The 26,838-nt window shown below is 47.5% G+C and overlaps 1 protein-coding gene across 3 annotated transcripts in view; it reads right to left on the reverse strand.

The window, feature by feature from the left end:
• Positions 1-26,838, reverse strand: part of fndc3a (fibronectin type III domain containing 3A) — a 294,181-nt gene that overhangs the window by 30,570 nt on the left and 236,773 nt on the right. For all 3 annotated transcript variants that reach the window (XM_070894043.1, XM_070894041.1, XM_070894044.1), the window contains 5 exons: positions 26,394-26,480; positions 14,560-14,698; positions 13,412-13,480; positions 8,889-9,007; positions 5,453-5,558 (listed from right to left, as the gene is read on the reverse strand). In XM_070894043.1, the coding sequence (XP_070750144.1) occupies positions 5,453-5,558; positions 8,889-9,007; positions 13,412-13,480; positions 14,560-14,698; positions 26,394-26,480 (520 nt within the window). The remainder of the gene's footprint in view (positions 1-5,452; positions 5,559-8,888; positions 9,008-13,411; positions 13,481-14,559; positions 14,699-26,393; positions 26,481-26,838) is intronic.

Genomic DNA, 26,838 nt, shown 5'->3' on the forward strand with positions numbered 1-26,838 from the left:
GCTGCTGCCTCATTGGTAGATAAATCCTCAGCCCACCAGTGAAGGAACAGTATTTGAACAGACTGCCGGTGGTACAAAATATAAAAAGGCAAATCCAACAATGTTTGGAAATGAGAAACAGAGCAGCAAACCCAAATTCAAGCTGTTAGTTTGTAACTTAGCTTTAATTGCACAAGTTAATTGTGAAATTAGCAGAGGTGGTCTGTCAAAACAATGCAAATTGACAATGAATGTTAGATGTTTAAGATGCCATCCGCAGCTCCATGTAATTAATTGTTCCACTGAGAGGTAAAGCTTGAACACCTTGGACAGAACGGAATTCACAATGGCCCTATTCTAACAATTATTATTTGTTGTTGCGATCAAATTCCTGAGAGATATTAAATAGAGAGATGTTAATTATATTGGGCACAGATACCGTTTTAGGCATTTGATGTGTTGTTGTACAAGTATTATACCGTCTCTAGGCTGCTAAAATCTCATGTGCTCTACCAAAGTACTTAATCAAGGTAAAAAGCAAACATGAAAAATACATTAAAATAATCTGCAGTATATATAATAGAGGATCTAATTTCCAGTTAAGAGGTTAAATAGTTTTGGACACTAAGGGAATCAGGGCAATGGAGATAGGGCGGGAAGGTGGAGTTGAGGTAGAAGTTCAGCCAATGGCGGAGCAGGCTTGAGGGGTCGTATGGCCTACTCCTGCTCCTACTTGTTCTGTTCTTATAGTTTATCAGTAGTGAGTGAAGTTAAATATTCAGTAATAATTATTACACTTTATTAAATAGTATTTACATGACAAACTATCCAAATCTGAAGACAGAGAAAGAAGATTTGGATAAACGTACAACATTTTTAAACTTAAAAAAAAAAACTAGGAACGATTATTCTTGGTTACATTAAAACAGTCTTACCTGCTACCAACATTGGTAAAAATTAAAACATTTAAATAATTTAAGCAATTAGTAACTATATTTGTGTAAAAAGTCTAGGGGACAAGGTTGAAATGTCCTCACATACCAATTTGCAGCTTTGGAAGAGGGATAGACACTCAGTTCAGTGGGCCCAAGTTTCCACATGATTTGCGCCTGATTTTTTAGGAGCAACTGGTGGAGAACGGACTATCTTAGAAATCACAATTCTCCACATTTTTTTTTCTGCAGTTCTAGTCAGGTAGAACAGTTCTACTTTGGAACAGAATTTTTTCTTCAAAAGGGGGGGTGTCCGGCCACTGACTCCTGATTTGAAAGTTTCCACAGTGAAAACGTACTCCAAACTAAAGTAGAATGGAGCAAGTGAAGATTTTTGTAGAACTGAAAAAACCTGTTCTACACATTAAAAAATCAGGCGCAGGTTACAAATTAGGCGTCCAGAACGAGGTGGGGGGGGGAAAGGGAAGTCATTAAATTCTACAATAAATCCTTATTTATACTTCTACAAATATTATACAAATAAATCCAACCTGAATAAACATTTATAAGCAAAGAAAAGATTAAATAAACCATCTTCCTACCTGTGTGAAAGTGCTTCAGGCACGGAGAATTCTGCAGCCGTTCGTTCCCGCGGAGGGGGGGGGGGAATTAACAAGCCGCTTCGTTCCCGCGGAGGGAAGGGGAGGGGGGGAGGGAACAGCCGTTTCGTTCCCGCGGAGGGGAGGGGAGGGGGGGAGGGAACAGCCGTTTCGTTCCCGCGGAGGGGAGGGGAGGGGGGGAGGGAACAGCCGTTTCGTTCTCGCGGGGGAGGGGGGAAGGAGACAGTGAGAAGGCTGCAAATGCTAATGTGCTTTTATTAAAAAAATGTTCAAAAATTAAACAGCTACAAAGAACTACAAAAATGGCCGATGCCAATGGTTTTTTCACACTGAGCATGTGCGAACGCTCCAACGCGCATGCGCAGCGTTGCCGGCAGGAAAAAAAACTAATTTAAATAGTACCCGCCCCCTCCCACTTACAAAATCGTCGTGAGTGTAGGCTCCGCCCCCCTGGGCGCCGCGCCAGGCAGACAAGGAGCTGCAGAATGCTCCAGAATTGCGAGTTTTTTTTAGGCGCCAGCTCGGAGGGGTGCCCGCTTTTTATCCTCTGGAAACTTGGGCCCAATATGTTATGTCTCGGCTGCACAACTCCAGAATCGCATGTAGTTTCTTTGTCTCCAGATTGACATACAAACAAAACCAGCTCGAGATTCCTTAATTTGCAGGGAACTACAAAGCTGATGAAGATTTAGCTCAAGTGTTTAAATTCCAAGGCACTTAATTGTTATCTGGCACTGGTGGACAATATTTTTTCATACCAAGAGAGAATTACAGGAATTTAATATTGGGCAATTAAATAATTCTTCATGAACTGAACACCTCCAGTTTTGAATTACAAATTTAGAAGCATCCTTTCAAATAATGTACTTCTGAAAAATAAATCTTTAAACAAATTTTTAAAGATGTAAAATTACTCAGCTAAGTATGACATTTTATGGTTCAACTGATGATACTCCTCCAAGAAACTTTTCTATCAGGTATATGGCTGAGAGAGTGGAAAAGGATAGACAGTGGCCATCTGTTGAAGTGTGCCGCCTCAACATAAAGGGCCCAAGTTTCAGCCTCAGTTGCTCCTGATTTTTTGGAGTAATTGGTGTAGAACGGAGTATCTTAGAAATTCAAATTCTCGGCATTTAGTTTGCTCCAGTTCTAGTCAGTTAGAACAGTTTCACTTTGGAACAGAATTTTTTTTTCAAAAGGGGGCGTGTCCGGCCACTTACGCCTGTTTTCAAAGTTTCGTCCGTGAAAACTTACTCCAAACTAACTTAGAATGGAGTAAGTGAAGATTTTTGTACGCTCGAAAAAACCTTGTCTACACTTTAGAAAATCAGGCGTAGGTTACAAATCAGGCGTAGGGAATGGGGGAGGGGGGCGGGTTTAAAGGGAAGTTTACAAACATTAAACACTTCAGTTTTACAAATAAAGAGCCATCATCAATAATAAATGATTAAAACATCAATAAATTAACCAATAAATCAATCAAAAAAAATGAATGAAATAATTTTTAAAAAAATCAATAAAACAAAACATTTTCTACTTACCGACTGTAGCACCGGGAGCCCTCCAACAGCATGCTGGGATGCCCCCCCCCCCCCACCCCCGCCAGTGTGTCTCTGTCAGTGTCTATCTCTCTGTCTGTGTGTGTCTCTCACTCTCTGTCTGTCAGTGTCTGTGTTTCTGACAGCGAGGGGAGGGGGGTAGAGGGAGAGAGGGGGGGGACAGTGGGAGGGGAGGGAGGGAGGCAGAGGGGGAGGGGGAGGGAGGGAGGCAGAGGGGGAGGGAGGGAAGGGGGAAGGATGGGGGGAGAAGGGGGGAGAAGAGAAGGGGGGGGAGAAGGGTGGGAGAGAGAAGGGGGGGGAGAGAGAAGGAGGGGGGGGAGAGAGAAGGGGTGGGAGAGAGAAGGGGGGGAGAGAGAAGGGGGGGAGAGAGAAGGGGGGGGGAGAGAGAAGGAGGGGGAGAGAAGGGGGGGGAGAGAAGGGGGGGAGAGAGAAGGGGGGGGAGAGAGAAGGGGGGAGAGAGAGAAGGGGGGAGAGAGAAGGGGGGAGAGAGAAGGGGGGAGGAGAGAAGGGGAGGAGAGAAGGGGAGGAGAGAAGGGGAGGAGAGAAGGGGAGGAGAGAAGGGGAAGGGGGGGAGAAGAAGGGGAAGGGGGGAGAAGAAGGGGAAGGAGGGGAGGGGAAGGGGGGAGAAGAAGGGGAAGTGGGGGAGGGGAAGGGGGGAGAAGAAGGGGGGAGGAGAAGGGGGAAGGAGAAGGGGGAAGGAGAAGGGGAAAGGAGAAGGGGGAAAGGAGAAGGGGGAAAGGAGAAGGGGGAAAGGAGAAGGGGGAAAGGAGAAGGGGGAGGGAAGAAGGGGGAGGGAAGAAGGGGGAGGGAAGGAGAAGGGGGGGGAAGGAGAAGGGGGGGAAGGAGAAGGGGGGTAAGGAGAAGGGGGAGAAAGGATAAGGGGGAGAAAGGGGGAAGGAGAAGGAGGGGGAAGGAGAAGGGGGAGGGAAGAAGGGGGAGGGAAGGAGAAGGGGGGGAAGGAGAAGGGGGGAAGGAGAAGGGGGGAGAAAGGATAAGTGGGGAGAAAGGGGAAAGGAGAAGGGGGAAAGGAGAAGGGGGAAAGGAGAAGGGGGAAAGAAGAAGGGGGAGGGAAAGAAGAAGGGGGAAATAAGAAGGGGGAGGGAAGGAGAAGGGGGGAAGGAGAAGGAGGGGGAAGGAGAAGGGGGGGAAGGATAAGGGGGGAGAAAGGGGGAAGGAGAAGGAGGGGGAAGGAGAAGGGGGAGGGAAGAAGGGGGAGGGAAGGAGAAGGGGGGGAAGGAGAAGGGGGGGAGAAAGGATAAGTGGGGAGAAAGGGGAAAGGAGAAGGGGGAAAGGAGAAGGGGGAAAGGAGAAGGGGGAAAGGAGAAGGGGGAAAGGAGAAGGGGGAAAGGAGAAGGGGGAAAGGAGAAGGGGGAGGGGAAGGAGAAGGGGGGCAAGGTAAGGGGGGGAAAAGGAGAAGGGGGAGAAAGGATAAGGGGGGAGAAAGGATAAGTGGGGAGAAAGGAGAAAGGAGAAGGGGGAAGGAGAAGGGGGAGGGGAAGGAGAAGGGGGAGGGAGGCGGAACAGGCTGGGCCCAAGACTTCGGGCAGGGCCCGTCCCCAGCACCAGATTTACAGGTAGGTGGCATTGGGTCGGGTCGGGTCCGGGGTCGAGAGCGCGGGTCGGGTCCGGGGGGGGGGGGGGGGCGGTCGGGAGCACGGGTCGGGTCGGGGGGAGGATGGAGGTCGGGTTGGTTCGGGTTGGGGAGGGAGGGAGCGCGGGTCGGGTCGGGGGGGTGGTGGGAGGTCGGTCAGTTCGGGTCGGGGGGGGGGGAGAGGAGGGAGGTCAGGTCGGGTGGGGGGGTGGGGGTGTGGGGGGGAGCGCGGATCGGGTCCAGTCCGGGGGGTCGAGTCGGGTCCGGTCCGGGGGCGGGGGGGGGGCGGAAGCGGGAGTCGAGTCGGATCGGGAGAAAGCAGGAGCTGGCCGTGGGAGGCAGCCTTATGCACGCAGCCCCAGTGAGGCCATTCGGCCAGGGCTAGGGGCTGCGTGCTTCGGGCCCCTCCCACACAGTTTTGGGCGCCTGGAGCTACTGCACATGCGCGCCCACTGTAGCGCGCATGTGCAGAGGTCCCGGCACTGTTTTCAGCGCAGGGACCTAGCTCCGCCCCCAACTGCTCGTGCTGCGCCGCGCCCGGCTCAAGAGGACCAGCAGGGAGCTGAAAATCTGTAAGTTTTTTTTAGGCGCACTTTGTGGCGCGAAAAACGGGCGTCCAGGTCGGGGCTGCGCCGTTCTAGGCGCGGCCCGAAACTTGGGCCCAAATACTTATCTATAATCATTGGGCTGAACTCATTCATTGCTCTCGTCTTCACATACCATCATGGAATAAAACAACCGACACATGTTCGAGACACAAGTGGTTCTTACCCCATCGTAACTGTACTTCTCTTGCTCGTGGTTTACCTATGAGTCTTGGTGGCTGGCAAGGTCCTGGAGGAACTGCTGGTGTCTGTACCAGTAATGTTTCGGAGACCTGTACATCATAAAATTTAGTTACTATGCTAACGTGAAAGAAACATGATTAAAAAAGAACAAAGCAGCATCGATATACGGAACATAAGTGAATGGCACAGGAAAGTAAGTCTAATGCCGAGGGTGGCATATTACTCAGGTCCAGAAATATCAAAACCTTTCCCTACTTGACATAAAATAATCATATAAGTATGAGCTTGGCTCAGTGGTAGCACTCTCACCCTGGATTCAAGTGTCGTGGGTTCAAGTCCCATTCCAGGCTTGAGCACATATATATAGCCTGCCAGTTCAGTACAGAACTGAGGGAGTGCTGCATTATCAGAGATGCTGTCTTTTGCATAAGATGTTGATCTGAGGCCCTGACTGTTCAATTGAATGTAAAAGATCCTATATCAATATTCGAATATTGATTACAATTACATTTCAACAGTCACTACACTTCAATAAATACTTCATTAGCTGTAAAGCGCTTTAGGACATCTGGTGGTCGTGAAAGGCGCTATATAAATGTAAGTCTGTCTTTCTTTCAAAGACTAGGAGGGAGTTCTGTGTGTTCTGACCAACATTTATCCCTCAACCATCACTACCAATTAGTTGGTTGTTTATCTCATTGCTGTTTGTGGAACCTTGCGGTGTGCAATTTGGCTGCTGCACTTATCTACAAAACAAGAGTGACAGTACTTGAAAAATCATTTGTTGGCTGTGACGTGCTTTGGGATGTTTTGAGAATGTATAAGACATTACAATCCCCACCGCTTATAGCGGGCGTGTTTGTGTAACAAGGTAGTGCTGTAATTTGGGTGTAAAAATCCTCCGTTCCCTCCTTTTTCTGCTGAGTGACCAATCTGAATGAAACAAAAATAATTTTTGTTAATTCCCTTTACAGTATTAACAAAATCCTGTTAGCAACTCAGTGCCGGCAGCCTCGGGGCCCGCTGCAGATACTGGATCCCAGGCAGCCAGTCAGCATGACCTTGCTTCTCTTCTTCATTCACCTGCAGTGTACCCACGGCTCCACCAACACCATTCAATTGTGTGCTGTATGTAGAACCAGTGTAAACCTGTTCAACCTTCATCGCCTCCAGGCCAGATCCAAGACCGTCCCAACCTCTGTCGTCGAACTGCAGTACGCGGACGACGCATGCGTCTGCGCACATTTAGAGTCTGAACTCCAAGTCATAGTCAACACCTTCACTGAGGTGTACGAAAGCATGGGCCTTACGCTAAACATCCATAAGACAAAGGTCCTCCACCAGCCTAACCCCGTCACACAACACTACCCCCCAGTCATCAAGATCCACGATGTGGATCACTTTCCATACCTCGGGAGCCTATTATCAACAAGGGCAGATATCAATGACGAGATTCAACACTGCCTCCTGTGCGCCAGCGCAGCCTTCAGCCTCCTGAGGAAAAGAGCGTTTGAAGATCAGGCCCTCAAATCTGCCACCAAGCTCATGGTCTACAGGGCTGTTGTGATACCTGCCCTCCTGTCTGGCTCAGAGACGTGGACCATATACAGCAGACACCTCAAATCGCTGGAAAAATACTACCAACGATCCTGCAAATCCCGAGAGGACAGACGCACCAACATTAGCGTCCTCGATCAGGCTAACATCCTCAGCATCGAGGCACTGACCACACTCGACCAGCTCCGCTGTGCGGGCCACATTGCTCACATGCCTGACACAAGACTCCCAAAGCAAGCGCTCTACACGGCAAGCGAGCCCAAGGTGGGCAGAGGAAACATTTCAAGGACACCCTCAAACCCTCCTTGATAAAATGCAACATCCCCACCGACACCTGGGAATCCCTGGTCAAAGACCGCCCTAAGAGGAGGAAGTGCATCCGGGAGGGCGCTGAGCACCTCGAGTCTCGTCGCCAAGAGCACGCAGAAATCATGCGCAGGCAGTGGAAGGAGCGTGCGGCAAACCAGACTCCCCATCCACCCTTTCTTTCAATGACTGTCTGTCCCACCTGTGACAGAGACTGTAATTCCCGTATTGGACTGTTCAGTCACCTAAGAACTCATTTTTAAAGTGGAAGCAAGTCTTCCTCGATTTCGAGGGACTGCCTATGATGATGATGTATGTAGAACCCATCCCATTGAATTCTTTATTCATTTACTTCATTCCTCGAAATTTGAATAGCAAACTCTGGACACCGGCAGGGCCCACGGGTCTGGACATCGACAGCAGATTAGAAGAGCACTACAGAATTTCGCCCTGAGATAATACACTGCCTAATTTGCCCGTCAGTTTTTGGTGCTTAGTTCAGCTTCTTCCAATGAACTGTTTAAAAGCCAGTATAAATATATTTTAAAAACATGCATTCGTTTTTCATGTGCACTTCACGCATACAATATCACAGGTGAGTAAGTACAGCTCTTTCTGCCCAAAATAAATGGAACACTTAAGACGTGATAATCGACAACTTGGAAATTGACGTTAATGCAAATGGCTAATGGCTATTGGGTTTTGGCTGATATAAGCGACTGCCCATTTATGTGGTGGGGTCTGTATATAAATGCAACTTAATTCTTTTTCACATTTGAAGCATTTATACAGTAATATACATTTTTTAAATGCTAATGAATTGTAATGAGTATTGTGTGCATACTCCTGTTAAATGTGACCTGTTTTTCATCTCTTAGTGGGAAGCAGATACAATCTTACAACTCTCCAAAGTGGGCTTTTTGAATTCTATCTCAGCTCTAAAAATAAATCAATTTACACCGAGTGGCTAGTTTTGTTTTATCAAATAAAAATAAAATGCACATTTCTCCAATTAGCAGCAGGCACGGCGCAGCAAAAAGAAATGGTATCAAATTAGACAGCAGTTTAATATTTGCAGATATGCAACTTGTGCTGGTTTAGATCTTTGTGTCCTCTGAAGGAAGCTGGGTTACGCAAAGAAACACACATTTTTCACAGAATAAATTTAGCTTCAGGTGCTGAATAATTTTAAATTAAAACTATTGAAATTACATTATAGTTACCCTCAGCATAATTTTGGATTCATATTTCAGTTATAATAGTTTGTTTAAAGGAAAGCAAATGGAACTAAAACTCACGTTCAAAGTTTATAAATTGAGAAATGTTTGCTCTATTTTAACAGTGAATAGAAATCACAGTGCTCGTGTTGACAAAAGTCCCAGCCTTTTAAGACTTCTTAAAGTTTTTTGAAATAAGCTCCATTCACATTTGAAAATTTGAAGAACACATTAAACCAGGTATCCAATTTCTAAGTTTGCCAGATTTGCACTCATTTTATTACAAAGAAAATGCAAAAGGGGCATTTATGTGGCAAGTATAATAAATCTCAACATTACCGGACTCTCCCCTCCTTCACTGATGCAGTAAGCTCGCAGCTGGTATGTGCAGCCAGGATTAAGGTGGGCACACACATGTTCTCTCGTAGCTCCACTGTAAACCATGTCCCAATTGTTTCCTGTAAAGTTACAAATTAGAAATAGATCATTAGCAGCTCTTCCAATAGCAAAGACACTAATTGGTTGCCAAATATCTTCAAATAAGCAGCTGCATATTTAGTCATAACATAATTGATGACATAACAGGATTCCTTGGAAATGGACCAATTCGCTCATTAAAATTAAGATTGTGTTTATTTGTACACATTTACTGGTGTGAAATAATTTGGTCACTTTAGTGTGTCACACACCATCCAGACTTGAACATATATCGCCATTCTGTCATCATCGCTGGATCAAAATCCTGGAACTTGCTACCTATCGGTATTATTGGACTACTTTTGCCACATGGACTGCAGCAATTCAAGGCAGTGGTTCACTACCACCCTCTCAAGGGCAACTCGGGATGGGCAATAAATTCTGGCCTGGCCTGGCCAGCAGTGCGAGAACTAATTAATATATAACTCGTATCATTTGCTTTTTTTTATTTCTCCAAAATGCACTGCAACAATTTTGTATGTGAACTTTTCTGTTCATCATCATTATTATCATAGGATCCTCAAACAAGGATGACTTGCTTCCACATGAGTTCACAGATGTTTCAATAAAGGACCCGATATTCCAGTCCTGAACTCCAATTGATGCCTGTGCGTGGGTTTTTTAATGATGTGTGGGGCTATAAAAGAGCTGGAGTGGCATACCACAACTTCCAGCGTGAGCTGCTCTAAGTTTGCAACGATTTCGAGGTGGGCGACTGGGTGACGTCCTCAAAACCCAGGTTGCCGTTTGGAGCGTGGGCAGGAACATCGGCGGGGCCCAGGGACGGCGGAGGAGCGGCGAGGGATCGTGGCGGAGGAGCGGCGAGGGATCGCGGCGGAGGAGCGGTGAGGGATCGTGTTCATCAAGGTGAATGATGTCAGCCCTGAAGACTAAAACCTTTTCCATACAAGATATCAACTGTCAGCATCAAATACTCAGGTACTGCACCTTTAGAGCAGCAGCACTTTTCCCAGCTCAGAAGAACACTCCTTTTCTATGCCGGCATAATAGTTCTCCAGTCCTACACCAGGAACAAGAGTTGGCCATTCAGCCTATTCTGCCATTCTATTAGGTGATCTGTACTTCAACTCCATTTACTCGCATTTGCTCCATATCCCTTAATACCCAAACAAAAATCTATCAATCTGTCTTGACAGTTTCAATTGACCCAGTATCCAGAGAATTTTGGGGTGGCGGTGGAGTGGTTGGGGGGGGGGGGAAAAGAGACAGAGTTCCAGATTTCCACTATCCTCCGTGTGAAAAAATGTTTCCTGATCTTACTCCTAAATTAAGGTGATGATACACCCCTGTTTTCCGGGGACAGTCCCTGGATGAAGTACTGCATCTGAGCTATTGGGCAAACAACGTTCTCGGAGAATCCCCGGTTCATGAAACTCGTTCCCGAATATCCTAGCTACCATTTTATTTGAATATGCTCTATTCATCCTAATTGCAGCTCGTGTAAATCCTTGCCCACACTCAGGGTCTCAGTTGCCTGTGGAAGCCAGAGCCTGGCGACAGGTAACACATCTCATTGGCTGGTGATATGAAAACGCAAATCTGGTTGGTTGATGCGGATTTGCCTCAGGGCCGCCTCTCACTGGGCGGGCTTCCCCATTTCCCGGGGGGGGGGGCGACGGGGGTTAAATATAAAGCACGACAAAAATAACAGGGACATGAGCGATGTCTCGCCGCAAACCCGCTGCCACTTCGAGGGACTGATGCACAAACATCGGCCATCGAATAAAAGTCTTGACCTAGATAGTGGGGACCGGCAGACCACCCAACTCCTGGAACTGGAACTGAGTGGACAGGTCCATGGACTGCAAGCCTGAGGAAGGTCGCTGCCTCACGAGGTTGTAATTCTGCTCCTTCCTGAACCGGGCCACGATGCTGAGTCTCAGGTGGCTTCTGGCAAAGAGCTGGTCAGGGCGAGCGAGCCTGAAGGGCTCAGAGGCTCTGGGTCGATAACATGGTGCCATCTGGAGCAGCTTCAGAGGTCAGGCTGTGGGACGGATCATGGAGCCAAGGGAGAAACAAATAGACGACGGGTTGGTCATTCAGCACTGGAAATAGATGGCGGGTGGGTCAGACAGCACTGGGAATAGATGGTGAGTGGGCTAGTCAGTGCTGGGAATAGATGGCGGATGGGTCAGTCAGTGCTGGGAATAGATGGCGATGGGTCAGTCAGTGCTGGGAATAGATGGTGGGTGGATCAGACAGTGCTGGGAATAGATGGCGGATGGGTCAGTCAGTGCTGGGAATAGGTGGTGGGTGGATCAGACAGCACTGGGAATAGATGGCGGGTGGGTCAGACAGCACTGGGAATAGATGGTGAGTGGGCCAGTCAGTGCTGGGAATAGATGGCGGATGGGTCAGTCAGTGCTGGGAATGGATGGTGGGTGGATCAGACAGTGCTGGGAATAGATAGCGGGTGGATCAGTCAGTGCTGGGAATAGATGGCGGATGGGTGGGTCAGTCAGTGCTGGGAATAGATGGTGGGTGGGTCAGTCAGTGCTGGGAATAGATGGTGGGTGGGTCAGTCAGTGCTGGGAATAGATGGCGGATGGGTGGGTCAGTCACTGCTGGGAATAGATGGTGGGTGGGTCAGTCAGTGCTGGGAATTGATGGCGGATGGGTGGGTCAGTCAGTGCTGGGAATAGATGGCGGGTGGGTCAGTCAGTGCTGAGAATAGATGGCGGGTGGATCAGACAGTGCTGGGAATAGATGGCGGGTGGATCAGACAGTGCTGGGAATAGATGACGAATGGGTCAGTCAGTGCTGGGAATAGATGGTGGGTGGGTCAGTCAGTGCTGGGAATAGATGACGAATGGGTCAGTCAGTGCTGGGAATAGATGGTGGGTGGGTCAGTCAGTGCTGGGAATAGATGACGAATGCGTCAGTCAGTGCTGGGAATAGATGGTGGGTGGGTCAGTCAGTGCTGGGAATAGATGACGAATGGGTCAGTCAGTGCTGGGAATAGATGGTGGGTGGGTCAGTCAGTGCTGGGAATAGATGACGAATGCGTCAGTCAGTGCTGGGAATAGATGGTGGGTGGATGGGTCAGTCAGTGCTGGGAATAGATGGTGGGTGGGTGGGTCAGTCAGTGCTGGGAATAGATGGTGGGCGGGTGGGTCAGTCAGTGCTGGGAATAGATGGCGGATGTGTCAGTCAGTGCTGGGAATAGATGGCGGGTGGATCAGACAGTGCTGGGAATAGATGGCGGGTGGATCAGTCAGTGCTGGGAATAGATGGTGGGTGGGTGGGTCAGACAGTGCTGGGAATAGATGGTGGGTGGGTGGGTCAGTGCTGGGAATAGACGGTGGGTTCGCCAGTGCTTGGGCTAGGAAAGTGCGGTTCCAAGTCTCCTTTGGGACCTTTCCCAGAACTCAATAATGTTTCTGGGGAGTTCCCACGTGAGGAGTGGGAAATCAGCCTTTACATTGAAATACACAGAAGTTACAACATGGAAACAGGCCATTTGGCCAAACCCTTCACTGAGGAAATACTGAGCCCCTCTCCTCCCCGTTCCCAGATCTCAAGGTTGTTCACAGAAGTATAATCAAAATGGACACTAAGCCAAAGAAGGTGTTGTTGAGAGGAATGATGAAAAATTTGGTCAAAGACAAATTTCATGGAAGAATGTTATAATATTATTCATAGTGTCTGAATGCACTTCACTAGTGTGATGTCACATCCACGGTTATTATAGACACCCTTGTTTTGCATTTGTAGTGTATATGTACAACTGTTAAAATTAAGGATACTAAAAATGTTTTGGCTCGCTATGCTGTACAGCCTACATTTTTCATCCTGGCTACTTTGCTGTGCTCCCACCCAGTGTGTCCCTGGATTCGGTTTAGAAATTAGAGTCTCCCTATCTAAATTGCCTTTAGCAGATAAAACCCTTTCTTAGCACAATAGTAACCTGGCCGCATTGTATGTATGCAATTTGAAATGTTGATGGTAATATATACTCATGTTCCTTACTAAAAGTAAATGGGTCTACAATGTTATGGAAAAGATTGTCCATTTAAGCTAAGCACTATAAACGCAGCTAACTCTCATTTTGACGTTTAATGAACATTCTTTAGCACAGGCTGAGTACAAGATTACATGCCATCTTCCCACTCAATAGCACTGGCTACTAAACACAGGTAATACAGTCCCCTCCTTAGGCAGGGACTTATTCAGGTACATATCCATCACAATATCACATTAACTCCCCCTCTCCACCTTAGTAGGACTAAACAAAAACAGACTCTGCAGATAGATAACCATTTATATTTTTACTTAAGGTGCTTGACATCTCCGAGCCAAGTCAAATATCTATTCCAAAGGACTAATTCAGAACAGAACTTAAGCTGAATTTGATTATGTCTTACCATTTGCACCTTCTGACATCTCAATAACATACTTTGTAATCGCTGACCCTCCATTGTCCTTGGGTGGATCTGGAAGAGAAGAACTGAACTAATGGTTGCAATGCTTAACTTTATAAATACAGCACATGAACTGATAAACATGGATCTATTAAAATAACTTTTACATTGTTGCATGTATTTTAAGTTGTTTTTTGTAGTCGATTTCATCGACAGTGGAACCTCAATTATCTGCACTCCCATTATTCACATTCTGGGTTCGTCATGAGAATTTTTGCACCCAATGGGAGACCAGAAGTAGGGGCTGCCAGCATTTCTGTTCTTCACTCACCTCCAATGTTCTGCTCCTACCAGAGAGGCCAAGCTGGCTCTGGAATAGGTGATTTATCAGGTGATTTGTTGTATTAAACTCCCTCACGCACTTCCCTGCAATTCCAGCTGTGGGGACTGCACACAGACCCGAAGGCCAGACAAATATGCTCCTTCTCTGGCGCCCTGCCACAGGGGTGAGCACTGCAGGGAGCATGTCCACAGCTCCAGCAATCCCATCAGCCCCTGTAGCATTGAATCAATACAGAGCCTGCCTGTTGAAAAGGGCTCCTGTGTTGATGAGTGCAGTGTTCATTGAGTGTGACACTAGTTGGCGTTACATTCCAAAGGTGCGCTTTGTTCAGCAGCATATTTTAACTAGGCAAGCTTTGCATTCATTTTAAAGACTACAGTGTTGATTCCATGTTGGTTTACGATGGGACTACTGCATATAAACATCGACTGCATTCAGTGTTCACCTTGTGAAGCTGCAGAGGGCATCCGTGGAGTATTGTGGTCAGCTCGCTTGGGCCCGTGACAGGCCAGTGGTTGGCGGCATAAACTGGTGCACAGGGAAGTGTTGAGGCAGCCAATAAATCAATTGTTGCAGTGCTGTGATCTTGCTGGTAGAAGCACAGCAAGAGAAGGCAGTGCTGCTGGAGAGGACTGAGGCAGGTGGTTATGGAGAAGCATTGCATTTATGGTACAGATCAGCAATGTGCAGTCTAATTTGGAGACTCTTATCTGTCAGGAGTGTCCATTCCATTATGGTGGATATTCAAGGTTCCTCTGTATCTTGTGAAATCAGTTATGAATCTAGTTAATCTGAGTAAGCATCATACCCCATATTATTTTTAAATTGTGAGCATGAATTTTCCCCTTCACCGAAGGTTTAGTTGGTGATCCAGGTTTGTCTGGATAGGTGGTAAACTCCATGACTTCACCAGGATTGCTCTTCCCTTCTGAATTGTATGCAATTACCTGTAATATACAACATTCTATAAAATGACAATGGGAAAAAAGTCTGACATTTAACTCATCACATGAAGGGGCATTTCATTTGAGGATGTTCTTATTTATGTTATCTTGCAGGTTTTCACGCATAGATCCTGCTGCTTTTTGGCTAATTTTTTAATACGGGAGTAGATTTTCTCTCGGACTTTCACATTCCTGAAAGGACACAATAAACTATCACTGGTTTTCATTTGTGCTCAATAGGCCATCTCAATGTTGAAACATGAAATTGCAGGAAACAAAAAAGGTAGTAAATGTCCCTTAGAACATCTTTCAATTTAGTGCCCAACATTGCCCACCTTCTTTTGTCAAGGTTCCATGGGGCCGAAATTGCCCCCCGCCCGAAATGGGGCGCAATCATCCTGTTTCAATGGTTTTTACCGCAGCTGTGGTTGAGGTCGCCTCTTGAGCGCAATTCCGCTCTTTGTTGTTTTAAAAAAAAAAATTGGATCCAGAAGTCGCTCTTAATGGGGGCGGTGAGTACACGAGGGGGCGGAAGTTGGGGCGGTGAGTACACCAGAGGGGCGGAAGTTGGGGCGGTGAGTACACCAGAGGGGCGGAAGTTGGGGCAGTGATACACGAGGGGGCGGAAGTTGGGGCAGTGAGTACACGAGGGGGCGGAAGTTGGGGCGGTGAGTACACCAGAGGGGCGGAAGTTGGGGCAGTGAGTACACGAGGGGGCGGAAGTTGGGGCAGTGAGTACACGAGGGGGCGGAAGTTGGGGCGGTGAGTACACCAGAGGGGCGGAAGTTGGGGCGGTGAGTACATGAGGGGGCGGAAGTTGGGGCGGTGAGTAAACGAGGGGGCGGAAGTTGGGGCGGTGAGTACACCAGAGGGGCGGAAGTTGGGGCGGTGAGTACACAAGGGGGCGGAAGTTGGGGCGGTGAGTACACCAGAGGGGCGGAGGTTGGGGCGGTGAGTACACGAGGGGGCGGAAGTTGGGGCGGTGAGTACACCAGAGGGGCGGAGGTTGGGGCGGTGAGTACACGAGGGGGCGGAAGTTGGGGCGGTGAGTACACGAGAGGGGCGGAAGTTGGGGCGGTGAGTACACGAGGGGGCGGAAGTTGGGGCGGTGAGTACATGAGAGGGGCGGAAGTTGGGGCGGTGAGTACACCAGTGGGGCGGAAGTTGGGGTGGTGCGGAGTGGCCGCCATGATGACTACATCATGGTGCTGCGTCACCACGGCTCTCCCCCTCATTTAAAGGGGAGAGCCTCTGCAATTTTAAAACTTCAGCCCACTGGGCCACCAGGGAGGGTTTCGGCTGGACCAGCGGCCTGGCACCCAACATGGGGTGCCAGGCTGCCTGTTGGCGGCCCGGCCGAACCCGGGATCATAATTGTCGGGTCGATATGGCAGTCTGCCATTAAAAAAAATGGCGGCAGCGGCAGTGCGCCCTCCCCTTTAAGGGAAGCCACACCGCCGCTGCAGAAGGCCACAGCCTCACTGGACCACAGGTTTTGACACCGGTGCGCACGGTGATGACCACTTAAGAAGAATCGGCAGCAGTGGAGCGCTGGGGTGGGGGAAAATCGGGGCACCATCGGGAAACCTCGGGAGGGCAACTGGGCTAACGGTGGCCATTACAAAAGTCGGCGGCCATTCCACGCCATAGCGGCAATTTAAGGAGAGAGGCAATTTCGGCCCCCATATTTTTAAGAAGTATTTTCACCCCTGCTGCATACATGATCCATGGGAGAAAGAGTCCATTGGAAGCGCTGGCAGGTAGGTGCAAACTTCCCAGAGTAAATGTCCAATTTATCTCACCGCCCCCGCCCACCACCGCCCCAACACCCACCCCCCCAACACCTCCGCCGCACACCACCCCCTCATCCAACATCGCTCCCCCACACACCTCCCCCTCCTCCCCACACATGCATGCAATTGATTTCTCCTCAGCACCTTCCAGACCAGTACAACCATGATCAGGATCAAATGTGCAAACTAACTGGTAGAAAACCCCCTCCCCCTCAAAAAAATTTAAATTGTGAAATTAAAATGGTATGATTCTTTTCCATGTCGGTGCAATACAGAGATGCTGCGGACACTGCTGATATTACTTCTAAACTTTGGGAAAACTATTAATTTTGTTATTTAATAACATAATGGTAGGATAAGACAGGTTAACGCACGGCTAGAGAAATTGTACTGGAGGAAGGGTTTCAGATTCCTGGGGCATTAGGACCAGTTCTGAACAGAAGGGATCTGTTCAAGATGGATGGGTTACACTTCAACAGAACTGGGACCAATGTCCTCGCGGGGAGGTTAACTAGTACTGTGAGGGAGGGTTTAAACTAATTTGGCAGGGGGGTGGGCACCAGGGTGAAACATTAAAGAGGATAAACAATATGCGCTGAGGACTGGGAGAGACAAATGGCATTAGATTAAAGAACAGTTGAGAAACAGGAGATATCAGACAGGCGGCAAATGTGAGACAGTCTACGATGGGTTTGGAGAGCATGTGCGTCAATGTACGAAGCATAGTAAATAAGGTTGGTGAGCTGCCACATGGGACTATGATATAATGGTAATAACAGAGACCTGTCTCAAAAGAGGAGAAGATTGGGAACTTAATATTCTTGGCTACAAGGCATTCAGGAAAGATAGGGAAGGGGAAAAAAGGAGGATGTGGCAGTATCGATCAAATAAACTATTATAGCACTGGAAGAGGATAATGTAGTTGAGTGGTCAAAGACAAAGGGCCCGAAATTGGTCGACATACCGCCCGCGGATCGCCAACATCCTGCCCAAAATCGCGAAATTCATCAAAAAATACCGACATACCGCCCACATACCACCTGCGGAAAATTCATCAGCGACATACCACCGGGCGGTATGCATACCGTTCGCCCAAAATCGCAAAATTCATCACTTAACACCGACATACCGCCGACCCTGCAGACCGCCCTGGAAAAGGTGGTTTTAAGTCGCTCTTCAGTTGACGGTCTGCATCTTTAGCTGGAAAATAAAAAAATTGTTTCACACCGCCCCAGTCACTCCCACCCCCCCACAGCAGCGATCTCCCTCCCCCCCCCGCCCCACAGCAGCGAACCCCCTGCCACAGCAGCGATCCTCCCTCCACAGCAGCGATCCTCCCTCCACAGCAGCGATCCTCCCTCCACAGCAGCGATCCTCCCTCCACAGCAGCGATCCTCCCTCCACAGCAGCGATCCTCCCTCCACAGCAGCGATCCTCCCTCCACAGCAGCGATCCTCCCTCCACAGCAGCGATCCTCCCTCTACAGCAGCGATCTCTTCCCCCCACAGCGATTGCCCACCCCCGCCATTGCGATCTCCCACCCCCACAGCGATCTCCCAACACCCACACACCATTAAGTTCCCCGATAGAAAAAACATCTGAAGAAAAAAACTAAACCTCATTTAAAAGTACAAGTAAATAAAACCTCCAATCAAAATAAATAAGTGTTATTTTGTACAAAGGAATAGTGTACATACCTCCACAGTACTCTCGGGCCGGCAATCTCTGTGGACACTCGTCGGTGCCTCTCGGGGGGGGCGGAGCTTCGCAGCAGTATGCGCGTGCGCACAACTCGGGAGCCGAAGATTCCCGAGTGAAAAGGACTCACCGTCTGCACACCGCTGGCTGCACTCCGCTTGGCATACCGCCAAGAAAAAAGTCATGAAAATCGCGCACACTCCGCCCCAATGGTACTCAGCAGTATGCAACGCCATACCGCCGAGAAATGGGCGGATCATCGATTTCGACCAATTTCGGCCCCAGAGTCTATTTGGTTAGAATTAAGGAACAGTAGAGGAGTCATTACACTGCTGGATGTATACTATACGCCACCAAATACTGGGAAGGAAATATAGGAGCAAATTTGCAGGCAAATGACAGAAAGAAGCAAGAGCTATAGAGTAGTGATAATGGGGGACTTCAATTATCCTAATATAGACTGAGATAGTAATAGTGCAAAGGGCAAAGAGGGGAGGAATTCCTGAACAGTGTACATTGCTGTTTGTGGAAGCTTGCTGTGTGTAAATTGGCTGCCACGTTTCCTACATTACAACAGTGACTACACTTCAAAAGTAATTAATTGTCTGTAAAGCATTCTGGGACATCCCGAGGTCATGAAAGGTGCTATGGTATATAAATACAAGTCTTTCTTTACAAGAGAATGTTTTTTGATCAGTGTGTTTGCAGCTCAATGAGGAAGGAAGCAATAATGGATCTAGTTCTGGGGAATTAAATGGGGCAAGTGGATCATGTTTCAGTGGGAGAGCATTTGGGAAATAGTAATCATAATACCAGGTTTAGAATAGTTATGGAAAAGGACAAGGAACAATTAAGTGTAAAAATACTTAACTGGAGGAGGGCTAATTTCAATGGGTGGAAAAAGAACCTGGCCCAGGTGGATTGGAATCAAAAAATGGTAGGCACAACAATAACTGAACAACGAGAAGCCTTCAATGAAGAGATGGTTCGGAGGAGAGGGGACGGCTGAGCTACTAAATGCATCTGTCTTCACTAGTTTCCTTCGAATTTTTTTTATTTGTTATTGAATGCTTATTTTTGTGCTTTGTTTAGTGCTTTGTAAGCCTTGGTGCTTTAAATGCACTAACCTGTGCCGATTTCTTAACTGCCCGCAAGGTTTTTCAGAGCTGGCCACATTCGCTGACCTAAGTCGATTTGGAGTAAGTTTTAGCTGGCCAAAATGGCATCAATGGCTAAAACTGGCATAAGTGGATGGGAACGTCCCTTTTGAAAAAAATACTCAACTAAAAAGAAATCATATCTAACTGAGTTACTCAGGAGCAAGTTGATTGGGGAAAGTGGCGTTTTTTAACTTGCGCCAGAAAAACCAACTTACTCCAAAAAAATTGGAGCAAGTCATGGTCAAAATTGAGCCCGTCATGTATTCAACCAGCATTGTAACCCATGTATAAACTGACCTAAGTTGTACACCGTGAGAACACTGACCACTAGGTGGGAGACACTCCTAACCTGGACCTTCAGGTATAAAAGGGGAAGCTCCACCCACCTTCATCACTTGAGTGCTAAGGAATAAAGGACAGGTCACAGACTGACCTTCTCTCAAGCATGGGCCTCGTGTGCATTTATACTGTGTAGTAAGGACGTATCAATGGCGACAAGAAACTGGGATTTAAACCACGCGAGCATGGCCACTAGCAGAACAGACGAGAGGTACTGTGTTAAGGAATGGTTGGGACAGAGATTCAACATTGTTAAAGCAGCACACAGTTCTCCAGGCAGGCCCCAACATGTAGTCGAACCCAGAGGGGGAGTTCGACAGAGACAATGGCAAGCTGAACAGCGATTCACGCCATTGCAAGGGACAATGCGGCCAGTAATGGGGCCATTAACATCTGTTAATGGTGCACTCAAGGGCAATAACAGGGGCAGTCAGGGACGATCGACTGGCAAGGGACCTTTTGTTTCAAACCGCAACTCATGCTGGAGGCGTGGAGGCATACATTCAGCTGGAGTTTGCAGAGATGAGCAAAATACCTGCAGAAATTGCAGAAATGGACACTAGGGGAAATCGCTGGAAGCTGAAGTTCAGAGAGTTCATGTGGAGCACGTATACAGTTCATACACCAGGACACCACCGATAATGATGAAAGTGCTCCTCAATGGCATCCCAGTATCAATGGAATTAGACACGGGTGCCAGCCAGTCCCTGATGGGTATCAAACAGTTCGAAAAGTTGTGGGCATCCAAGGCCAGGAGGCCAAAATTATCACCGATTGACGCACAGCTACGGACTTACACAAAGCAGATTATTCCGGTGCTAGGCAGTGCCACGGTAGTCGTGACCCACAAAGATTCGGAGAACAGGTTGCCACTCTGGATTGTCCCAGGGGATGGTCCCGCACTACTGGGGAGGAGTTGGCTTGCTGTCATGAACTGGAAATGGGGCGATGTCAATGCAATTTCCTCTGTGGAGCGAGTATCATGCTCACAGGTCCTGGACAAATTTGACTCATTATTTCAACCTGGTATTGGCACTTTCATGGGGGCCAAGGTAGTGATTCACATAAATCCGGACGCCAGACCAGTACACCACAAGGCCAGAGCGGTGCCGTACGTGATGCGGGAAAAGATAGAAGGCGAATTGGACCGCCGGTTGAGGGAAGGCATCATCTCGCCAGTCGAATTCAGTGACTGGGCGAGTCCGATTGTGCCGGTGCTCAAGGTGGATGGGTCGGTCAGGATATGTGGCGATTACAAGGCCACCATCAATCGGGTGTCACTCCAAGACCAGTACCCGCTACCGAGAGCGGAGGATCTCTTTGCGACGCTATCCGGTGGCAAACTTTTTTCAAAATTGGACCTGACCTCAGCTTACATGACCCAAGAGTTGGCGAGTGAGTCGAAGAAGTTGACCACCATCACGACACACAAGGGGTTGTTTGAGTACAACAGATGTCCGTTCGGGATTCGCTCGGCCGCCGCGATCTTCCAACGAAATATGGAAAGCCTCCTCAAGTCGATTCCAGGGACGGTGGTTTTTCAGGACGACATCCTCATTACGGGTTATGATACTGAAGAAAACCTCCACAACCTGGAGGAGGTGCTATGCAGACTGGACCGGGTAGGTCTGCGACTGAAAAAGGCGAAGTGCGTCTTCCTAGCTCCAGAGGTAGAATTCCTGGGGATGAGGGTAGCAGCAGACGGGATCAGCCCTACTGCATCCAAGACGGAAGCGATCCAGAGAGCACCCAGACCCCGTAACACGACGGAGCTGCGTTCGTTCCTGGGGCTCCTGAACTATTTTGGTAACTTTCTTCCCAAATTGAGTATGCTGCTAGAGCCGCTACACGTGCTCCTACGCAAAGGTCGCGAATGGGTCTGGGGGGACAGCCAGGAAAGGGCTTTTAATAGAGCACGCAATTTGTTATGTTCCAACAATCTGTTAACGCTATATGACCCATGTAAGAAATTTGTGTTAACGTGCGATGCGTCGTCCTATGATGTCGGGTGTGTGTTGCAGCATGTCAATGCCAAGGGTCAGTTACAGCCGGTAGCTTATGCCTCCAGGAGTCTGTCCCAGGCAGAAAGGGGCTACGGGATGGTAGAAAAGGAGGCGCTCGCATGTGTATATGCGGTAAAGAAAATGCACCAGTACCTGTTTGGCAGGAAATTTGAGTTGGAGACAGATCACAAACCCCTAACGTCCCTTTTGGCCAACAACAAGGCCATAAATGCAAACGCATCGGCCCGCATACAGAGGTGGGCACTCACGTTAGCTGCCTATGACTACACAATTCGGCACAGACCGGGCACCAAAAACTGTGCCGATGCACTCAGCAGGCTCCCACTAGCCACCACTGAGGGGGCTACCGAGCATAGTGCCGAGATGGTCATGGCTGTTGAAGCTTTCGGAAGCAAAGGCTCACCCGTGACAGCCCGTCAGATTAAAGTCTGGACAAATAGAGACCCGCTATTGTCTCTAGTCAAGAAATGTGTCCTGAATGGGGACTGGGCAGCCAAGTACAGGGCATGCCCTGAGAAATTTAAACCATTTCACAGGCGCAAGGATGAACTCTCGATTCAGGCCGATTGCCTACTGTAGGGAAACCGCGTAGTCATGCCCCAGATGGGCAGAGAGGTGTTCATCAGAGAACTCCACAATGGGCACCCGGGCATTGTCACGATGAAGGCAATTGCCAGGTCACACGTTTGGTGGCCAGGGATAGACGCAGATCTGGAACTTTGTGTTCGCAGGTGCAACACGTGTGCCCAGCTGGGCTATGCGCCCAGGGAAGCCCCCCTTAGCCCCTGGCCCGCCAAGCCTTGGTCACGCATCCATGTGGACTACGCAGGTCCTTTCATGGGGAAAATGTTTTTGGTTGTAGTAGACGCCTACTCCAAATGGATCGAGTGTGACATTTTAAATTCAAGCACATCCTCTGCCACTGTAGAACGTCTACGGGCAATGTTCGCCGCCCATGGTCTACCGGACATCTTGGTCAGCGACAATAGCCCGTGCTTCACAAGCACTGAATTCCAGGACTTCATGGCAGGCAATGGAATTAACCATGTTAGAACGGCACCGTTCAAGCCGGCCTCAAACGGCCAGGCAGAATGAGCAGTGCAGATAATCAAACAGGGGATGCTCAGATTCCAAGGGGGTTCCTTACAAACCCGCTTATCATGCCTCCTGTTGGCCTATAGATCCCGACCACACTCGCTCATAGGGGTTCCACCCGCAGAGCTACTAATGAAAAGGACGCTCAAAACCCGATTATCCCTTATACACCCCACCATGAAAGAAACTGTCGAGAGCAGGCGCCAGTCACAATATCACTACCATGACAGGAATGCGAGGGCGCGATGTATTGATGTAAATGATCCTGTTTTTGTCCTCAACTACGCTGCAGGGCCCAAATGGCTCGCAGGCACTGTGGTTGCCAAAGAGGGAAATAGGATTCTGGTAGTTAAACTTACCAATGGACAAATCTGCCGCAAACATGTGGATCAAACAAAAAGGAGGTTCAGCATAGAAGAAGCAGAGGAAGAACACGATATAGAGATCACTCCACCACAGATGACCAAACACCGGAACCAAAGGGAGGAGAGCCCAGTCACTGTGGGCAGTCCGGATATGTCTGAGGCACTGCAAACAGCAGACACTCAGGCCAGCGCCCAACAACCGGAGCCCCAACTCAGGCGCTCTACAAGGGAGTGTAAACCACCAGAGAGACTCAACCTGTGATCCCAATAAGACTTTGGGGGGGGGGGGGGGAGGTGATGTCATGTATTCAACCAGCATTGTAACCCATGTATAAACTGACCTAAGTTGTACACCGTGAGAACACTGACCACTAAGTGGGAGACACTCCTAACCTGGACCTTCAGGTATAAAAGGGGAAGCTCCACCCACCTTCATCACTTGAGTGCTAAGGAATAAAGGACAGGTCACAGACTGACCTTCTCTCAAGCATGGGCCTCGTGTGCATTTATACTGTGTAGTAAGGACGTATCAGAGCTCAATAGGCTTATTAGCAAAATTAAAGACCATGGGATTAAAGCAGAGAGTAGCGGTGAATAGTTGTTTTTCAGACTGGAGCAAAGTATACAGTGGTATTCCCCAGGGGTCGGTATTAGGAGCATTGCTATTTTTTATAGATATTAATGACCTGGACTTGGGTATACAGGGCATAATTTTAAAGTTTGCAGATGACAATAAACTTGAAAATGTAGGAAACAATGAGGAGGATAGTGACAGACTTCAGGGGGACAGAGGCAGTCTGGCAAAATGAGCAAACTCATGGCAGATTACATTTAACACAGTTTAATGTGAAATGATACATTTTGGTAGGAAGAATGAGGAGAGGCAAGTTTAACTAAATGGTACAATTTTAAAAGAGATACTGGAACAGAGCAACCTGGGGGTGTATGCACACAAATCTTTGAAAGTGGTAGGACAAGTTGCGAAGGCTATCAAACATATAGAATCCTTGGATTTATTAATAAAGGCATAGAGTACAAAGGCAAGGAAGTGATCGTAAACATTTCTAAAACACTGGTTAGGTCTCAGCTGGATTATTGTGTTCCATTCTGGGCACCACACTTTAGAAAGGATGTCAAGGCTTTGGAGAGGGTGCAGAGGAGATTTATTAGATTGGTACCAGGGATGAAAGACTTCAGTTATGTGGAGAGACTGGAGAAGCTGGGGTTGTTCTCCTTAGAGCAGAGAAGGTTAAGAGGAGATTTGATCGAGCTGTTCAAACTCATGAACAGTTTTGATAGAGTAAATAAGGAGAAACTGTTTCCTGTGGCAGACGGGTCGATAATCAGGGGACACAGATTTAAGGTGATTGGCAAAAGAACCAGAGGTAACATGAGGATTTATTTTTTTACACAGCAGGTTAATGAGAACATAAGAAATAGGAGCAGGAGTAGGCCATACGGCCCCTCGAGCTTGTTCCGCCATTCAATAAGTTCATGGCTGATCTGATCATGGACTCAGCTCCGCTTCCCCACCCGCTCCCCATAACCCCTTAATCGCTCAAGAAACTGTCTATTTCTAGCATAAATTTATTCCAATGTCCCAGCTTCCACAGCTCTCCGAGGTAGAAAATTGCACAAATTTGCAACCGTCTGAGAGAAGAAATTCTTCCTCATCTCTGTTTTAAATGGGCGGCCCCTTATTCTAAGATCATGCCATCTAGTTCTAGTCTCCATCAGTGGAAACATCCTCTCTGCACCCACCTTGTCAAGCCCTCTCATAATCTTATACGTTTTGATAAGATCACCTCTCATTCTTCTGAATTCCAATGAGTAGAGGCCCAACCTACTCAACCTTTCCTCATAAGTCAACCTCCTTATCCCGGAATCAACCTAGTGAAGCTTCTCTGAACTGCCTCCAAAGCAAGTATATCCTTTCGTAAATATGGAAACCAAAACTGCACACAGTATTCCAGGTGTGGCCTCACCAATACCTTGTATAGCTGTAGCAAGACTTCCCCGCTTTTATACTCCATCCCCTTTGCAATAAAGGTCAAAATACCATTGGCCTCCCTGATCAGTTGCTGTACCTGCATACTATCCTTTTGTGTTTCATGCACAAGTACCCCCAGGTCCCGCTGTACTGCGGCACTTTGCAATCTTTCTCCACTTAAATAATAACTTGCTCTTTGACTTTTTTCTGCCAAAGTGCATGACCTCACACTTTCCAACATTATACTCCATCTGCCAAATTTTTGCCCACTCACTTAGCCACTCAGGTTATGATGATCTGGAATGCACTGCCTGAAAGGGTGGTGGAAGCAGATTCAATAATAATTTTCAAAAGGGAATTGGATAAATACTTCAAAAGGAAAACATTGTAGTGTTATGGGGAAAGAGCAGAAGAGTGAGACTAATTGGATAGCTCTACCAAAGAGCCAGTACAGGCACGGTGGGCCGCATGGCCTCTTATGTACTGCATCATTCTATGATCATTTCATCAGCGGTAGCCTTAAATAAGATCCACTAGATTACAACACTTTCATATATCCACTCATATACAAGGGCTTCTGGATGGAGGATTATGCAATGTAACCAGTTCCATTTTAGAGACCATATTCATGACTAATTAATCTTGTACACCTTTATTCCATAGCTAACAACAGACTCGATTTACATCATTTTTTTCCCCCAAGTGGAGATGCACTGGTATTGGATATTTCAATTTCATGCTCTTCCTCCATTTACAGAATCAGCATACTAATCAACACAAATGACAGTGTGTAAGCGGAATGTGTGCTTGAAAGTATAAAGAAGGTTGGGAGAGATGTCAAGAAGCTGGACCTGGGATTTGTCCCACATTTGGTTGGCTAGGTATGAAATGACGACATTTCTGATGGTAGAAGAGTTGAAGGAGTTGTGTTGTGAAGTCTACATGTTTAATGCATTGAGTTCTTCACAAGTAAGGCTGTTCCAAAACAGCTGTTCAGACCTTGCCTAATATAATTATAATTTTTATAAACAGTATTTACTGTACTAAATTTGTTAAGCAAAAAATAGCTGTTCCAACTATAAATATTTCTTAAACAGTTAACAAAGAATATTCTATTTTCAACAGTATAATTTAGTGTTTCATTATAACTATACACTTGCTTACTGGTATGGTTTTCAACTAATATCATTAGCCTCTTCAAATCAACTATCACAAACTTTGCCAACATACTTACCCTACATTTATATGTACTGCTTCTTCTAAGGTTTTTTATTGTACACGCATGATCCTCTCCATCGTATTTTGGCTTAAACCCATAACCCTGAAGGCAAAAATGTACATACAGTCATGATAGTTTATGAGAAACAAAAGGTAGTTAATTTAAAATGTTCAATTCTCTATTCGAAACTTTAGGCTGCATTTAGGCAACAGTGTCAGCATTACTTTGACGATATTTTCTAAATGTGCTTCTGGTTCAATAGAAAACTACAACTGCAATAGAAAACAATGAATGCTATACATATTGCTCATCAAATATTTGTTAATAGGATACTATAAAATCAGGATGAACACACCATTGCCCTCTATCCCAAGTGGGATGTGGGAGGAATGGGCTGAATTTTGTGCTCAAGGTAAAGCACTAGGTTATACAACACTTTCCACCCAGTGTCAGTATCATG

Source organism: Pristiophorus japonicus, chromosome 11, assembly GCF_044704955.1.
Source record: "Pristiophorus japonicus isolate sPriJap1 chromosome 11, sPriJap1.hap1, whole genome shotgun sequence".
Taxonomy (NCBI): Eukaryota; Metazoa; Chordata; class Chondrichthyes; family Pristiophoridae; genus Pristiophorus; species Pristiophorus japonicus.